This window comes from Sinocyclocheilus anshuiensis, unplaced genomic scaffold (genome assembly GCF_001515605.1).
Source record: "Sinocyclocheilus anshuiensis isolate Anshui unplaced genomic scaffold, SAMN03320099.WGS_v1.1 scaffold1160, whole genome shotgun sequence".
NCBI classification, from domain to species: Eukaryota; Metazoa; Chordata; class Actinopteri; order Cypriniformes; family Cyprinidae; genus Sinocyclocheilus; species Sinocyclocheilus anshuiensis.
The window spans coordinates 202,281-208,308 of record NW_015552641.1 but is presented as its reverse complement, the minus strand read 5'-3'; the positions used below and the strand labels follow the sequence as shown (position 1 = coordinate 208,308).

General features: G+C 41.2%; 1 protein-coding gene across 1 annotated transcript; it reads left to right on the top strand.

Moving 5' to 3' along the window:
* The first annotated feature begins 3,278 nt into the window (after positions 1-3,278).
* Positions 3,279-5,641, top strand: LOC107666905 (ADP-ribosylation factor-like protein 4D). The gene is made up of 2 exons (XM_016458416.1): positions 3,279-3,572; positions 4,355-5,641. Exon 2 carries the CDS (start codon positions 4,480-4,482, stop codon positions 5,080-5,082), a length of 603 nt encoding a protein of 200 aa, XP_016313902.1. The 5' UTR covers positions 3,279-3,572; positions 4,355-4,479; the 3' UTR covers positions 5,083-5,641.
* Positions 5,642-6,028: the final 387 nt, after the last annotated feature.

Here is a 6,028-nt window from a genome sequence, read left to right as displayed (position 1 = left end):
GATGTACTCACTGTGTATCTTTTGTTCATCTTGGCATGACACTTGCAGATGCATTGCTTGTCAGCCTCTAAAGAACACAAATAATTTGTTTACACTGATTGGGATTCCATGTATCGTATGTTGTTGTTCATTTTGTTTTTTGATCATTCAAATTCAGTCACCTCTAAAGCAGTGACTATGTTCTTAATGGCATGCAACAATGGAGAATTCTTCAGTCTTCTTCAGATGTTTGACCTGCTATTTTGAACAGCTTTACCTAGAGACTCACTGGAAGCTGCAGGTTCACAGGGTGTAATAGGTGACGCAGACTTTTCATTTTGATCTTGCTTGCCTTCCTAAAAAACAATAAAAATCCATATTATATGCATGAAATATATTACAATTATATATACATTTAGGATTTTTAACATGGGCGCCTGCTTAACTCTAGCAGATAATCTGCGGTCCAGCACCTGCTGTTGGCGACGGGCCTCCCAGTGCATGGCTGACATGTTACACCACTCGCTGGCCTGTAGGAGAGACCAAGTCAATGCGAAGTAATGTGAAACCACATCCTGATTAATGAAACTGAAACTCAGATGCTGAGATGTTTCCTTTGTCATGACACTCATAAAGAAATAAACACTGAACTGATTTCTTAGCTGCTCATAAATGTTGACCTCTATGATGTTGACACTACAGGACAGAGCTGATATAGGCAGTAGCCTATATGCAATAAGGTAAACAAAATTAATAATGTAACAATGCAGTTTAAGAATTGTAGTGTAACATTTATTAGTCCTGTCCTGTGCCATTCATCTAGTGCAAGCCTGATACCGTTACAATGTCTATAACAGGCAGAGTAAAAGCATGCAATAGTTTGTCCTAATTTAAGACAAACTACACTAAAGAATACAAGTTCTTAACAAAATGGCAAGAAAAGCCATTTTGCAGAGCAGTGGACAAAATTGACCAAGTCCTGATGTTCTGCAGATAACGCCAATCCACACCGAACTGTACGTCCTCCTTGAACGGCTTTGTTGGTTGCCAAGCAACGTTCAGCAATCGCTCACAACGTGCTGACGCAACACAGTCCGACTGTAGCGCATGTTACGTCATTTTTTATTCGCACAGAAGCAAAATGATTATGTCGTTAATTTTTATATTTTGCAAGGTAAATATTACATTCATAAACAACAATTTGGGAAGTGCATACCAAAATGTAGTTTATTTTTATGAGAAATGGAATCTTTGAAAGAGTCTCTAATACAAATTAATTTCATGGAGGATTTTTTTTCTAGTATAGTTCCCCCACTGTAGTCCTGGATTTTGTCCTAAGAAGGAAGATCATTTGAACTATTGTTTAGTTGTTTATATGTATGTTTTTTTTTTTGTTATTATTATTGCTTTTATTTATTTTTTCTCTCTTCTCTTAAATGCTCTCTCACAGAGTAAGATTGTTCCTCTTCAGAAACTCGAGCTGCCTCGGAAACGCTAGGGGAACGCCCTTCAGCGTGACGGGCTCTGAACCTCGTGTGTAATCAGACCAATAGATGGGCGAGACGTCACGGCGGGTGACGTAATGACCAGGAAGCTATAAATGCACGTGCGGTGAGACCAGCATCAGCTTTTTGTCATTCAGCAAGTGCTCTGTGTGTGTCTGACTATAAAAACTACCTTTCTTCTGGCGATATCTTCCCTCAAGAGAGTTGGGGATCTGCAGGCCCTTTCTGTGGCCCCGTCTTACCTAGACTTTGCGCCTGGGCTGGCCAAGGCGTTTCTGTTCCCACGAGTGGGATATGTCCCTAAGGTCCCCTCCTCTGCACCGCGGCCTGTCGTACTCCAGGCCTTCAGTCCTCCTCCCTTTGGGGATCCAGACCAGCAGAGGCTAAACTGTATGTGTCCGGTGCGAGCACTGGATGCATACGTCCACAGAGCTGCCCTGTGGAGGAGGGCGGACCAGTTGCTTGTTTGCTACGGTCCCCCTAAGAGAGATCTGCCGGCAACTAAACAGACCCTCAATCGGTGGATAGTGGATGCCATCTCCAGCTGTTATGAGTCCTCTGATCTCCCTTCGCCATTAGGGGTCAAGGCTCACTCAACTCGTAGTGTGGCAGCCTATAAGGCTTTTTTAGCGGGTGTTCCGATGCAGGACATCTGCAACGCGGCGGGTTGGTCCACGCCCCTTACCTTTGTTAGGTTTTATGGTCTAGACTTGCGAGCCACTCCTGGCTCTTCTGTCCTCTCGCCCTAGCTGTGCAATCTTCCACACTAGGCAGGGACTTAGAAGTCTGGCGGCGTGGGCATTCTCGTTCCCCTAGCGTTTTCCGACGCAGCTCGAGTTCCTGAAGAGGAACGTCTCAGGTTACGTATGTAACTCTAGTTCCTCGAGGGAATGAGACGCTGCGTCTCGGTGCCATACTTCCGGCGTCCCTGCCAGCGCTTGCTTCATTCCTAGGAGCTGACGCTGGTCTCACCGCACGTGCTTTTATAGCTTCCTGGTCATTACGTCACCCGCCGTGACGTCTCGCCCATCTATTGGTCTGATTACACACGAGGTTCAGAGCCTGTCACGCTGAAGGGCGTTCCCCTAGCGTTTCCGACGCAGCGTCTCGTTCCCTCGAGGAACTAGGGTTACATACGTAACCTGAGACGTTCTTCTCTAATCTTCTGTATAGACTTAATTGTTAAAACTTATTGTAATGTTCAATCATTACTTCAATAAAACTACGTCAATTTCATTGTTTATTGTTACTATTTTAAAAGACAAACATTTATTAAAACCCTCTTAAAATGAGCAGAGTTGATCGAAAAGTCTGTAATAGACAGCTTGTAATTAGTTAACAGCCTTTAGTCAGAAAAAAAAATCATTTACGTCTTTAGTCAGAAAAATATGCACAAAACGCCAACTAATTTTTAAAGTACGTTTCTGTAGTGTGTAAATCTATAAAAACGTGATTTATGTAAATACTTTAAAACCCCAACGTGTTTTCGCGCTCTGCAAGCACAGACAAAAAGATACAATATCTCCGACTTGGTAGTTTTTAATTTAAAGTATATTTTTGTGATGTCTATATCTATAAAAACGTGCTTTTTTACTCCTGAAGATGTTCTTATACAAATACAATTATGTTCGCGAGCGTATAAGCATTTTAGCGCATCGTGACGAATTGTGTGGTTACTGAAACGTTGTTTAAAACGTCACTGCATTAACGTATATATCAATACATCAAAACCCCAAACTTTCTTCGCAGTCGGCAAGCACAGACAAAACAAGACACAAGATCTCCGACTTGGTCGTTTCGATGCCTCCGGCTCGCCACACAGGGGTGCTGTTTGGGCAGGAAACAAACACGACTTGACAATCGAGATCTCGCCGTAGAGAGAGCAGCGAGGGAGGCATGAGGGGCTCGAATGCGGGGACTGTTGTGCTGTGCGCTCAGCTCCACTTTCAACTCTGAGGTCACTGGCATCGGAGGGAAGAGAGGCTCTGGAAAAATGATCACTGTTTTGAGTCGTTTGGTTAACTGGTCGCCTGTGTTTTTAAAGTGAGAAATGGAAACGATGCCTGTTAGAAGATAAACGCCTGTTAGGTAAGTGATGTTAATGTTCGCAATGATTAAACAAGCGAGGTTTTCGTTCTTGCTACACTGCAGTTTTCGTTCTCAAGTATCTGCTGAATTTAATCGACAAAGCTTGATTTTTAACCTAAAGTCTAATGTTTTTCATGCTTTTTCAAGTTGTTTCGAATAGGATTTTACTATTTCAACTTGAAATGCTCTAAGGTACCAGATTTAATAGTTTTGACAGTAGTGGTAATAATACTTAGATGTTGACATACCCATAATCTCCATTTAAACTATATGCGTAAAAATTTAATAAAAATCAGTTACAGTACAGAAAATTATTATAGCCACGTTAAAGTGTGGCTCGCTTAGTTTTGTTCTAAACTATCTGATAATAATAAGACAACATCTGATGTTGATATCTGCCTCCAAACAGGTAAAATAAAGATAACATAAATATAATTTTTTTTTTTTTGTAGAAATCTATTTCTGTTTAGACTGTTAAGAGGATTTGGTGCTGCAAATAAGCATACAGAGCAACCTCTCTAAGTACTCAATTACAGACAGTCATTACCTACAAACAAATGATTTGTTTTCATTTTTGTTCATTTTAATTTGAGCCTTTCAGTGAGCTACTGTTGATATGACACCAAAGCCTTTTTGCTAATTTAATTTAGAGCTATTTATCGTATAGAACCAAATACTTTTTTCATATTTTGTCTGCTTTTGCTCAAAGGCGAATCTGGTTAAGTTGTAAATAACTTCCATATCTGTGATGATAATCAGCTTTTGTTTTTTTCTTTAATTAGGTTCCACACGGTGCCGCCGATCTTACAGCACCTTTCTGCCTGCAGTACCTTTGAAGTAGGTGCAAATGCCAAACACTTAGACAAATCTGCTTGTCCTTACAAGAGGGTGCGAAAACCAAGTTGCCATGGGAAACCAGCTGACAGAGATTGCCCCCAATACACCGTTCCTGCCTAACTTCCAGTCCCTCCACGTTGTGGTCATTGGTTTGGACTCTGCAGGCAAAACCTCGCTTCTCTACAGACTGAAGCTGAAGGAATTTGTTGAAACTATCCCAACCAAGGGATTTAACACTGAGAAGATTAAAGTTCCGGTAGGAAATGGCCGTGCCATTACCTTCCAGGTGTGGGATGTGGGTGGTCAGGAGAAGCTTCGGCCTTTGTGGAAGTCCTACACGCGGCGCACGGACGGCATGGTCTTTGTAGTGGACTCCACGGAGGTGGAGCGCATGGAGGAGGCTAAGGTGGAGTTGCACAAGATCACGCGTATGTCAGAGAACCAAGGAGTGCCAGTGCTGGTGTTGGCTAACAAACAGGACCTTTCAGTCGCACTGCCTGTTTCTGATGTGGAGAAGGTTTTGGCTGTACACGAACTGAGTGCCTCCACCCTACACCACGTGCAAGGATGCAGTGCGGTTGATGGGCTGGGGTTACAGCTCGGTTTGGAAAAACTGTATGATATGATCCTCAAACGAAAGAAAATGGTGAAGCACAGCAAGAAAAAAAGATAAGCTGAATGGGGCAGCATATACCACTTGCGAAGCTCCTCGGTTGTAGGATTTTGCAGCAAATCTCTGAATGAAGGAAATGCTCCAGATGGCCCAGTGGTCAGGAGAAAACAGATTTGACCTTTATGTGTCACACAGTATTGAACTACTTTCTTCCATGCCTAGTAATTTCTGTGCAGCTCCCCTTTGTAATCAAGGAATATGTGATAGCATTGATAGGCTGTAGCATCAGCAGAATTTAAGCCTGTCCTTGCCTTTTCTTTTTCATGCAAGAAAGAGACTAAATTAGCTTGGCAACATTTTCACCAGACTTCAGACATCATTTTTTTTTTTTTTTTTTTTTTTTACAAACGTTCACTTGATTGCCAGTGCCGATATATAAAAAAAAGGCCATATAAATGGTCACACTCTGCTAGTTGTGAAACTGAAGTCTTAAGCGAATTACAGAGATTCATTATTCACAGATCTACGTTTTAGTTGGAAAACCTGTTTGTTTTTACATGCTGTTAATAGTTTTTGTAATGCTGTAGAATTAATAAATCATAGACTGCTTTGACACAGACAGTGGTATTTGCTGAAATAAATGATAATCTTTATTATAATTGATTATTTTTAATGATAATTTATTTGATAAATTGTATGTGCTGTTAGCCTTGAAAACATAAAATCACACCAATATATACATAAAATAAGGTTTTAATTTGCTGTGATGAAACAGAAAACAGCCCCTATTAAATTATTAACAGAGTAGGCGCTCATGATGATGTCATCTGTGTTCAGGGAGAGCATCCCACAGGAAATGCATTGATGCTGAAAGAACATTGTTTGATGTAACCTTGGTGTTATAGCATAATTCGGAAGCTGAGCCTACAAATGGGTGGAAGCAACATTATATCACATTTGCTGACACAATATGCAAGATTTATTAAACAACCAAAGTAAGATGTAT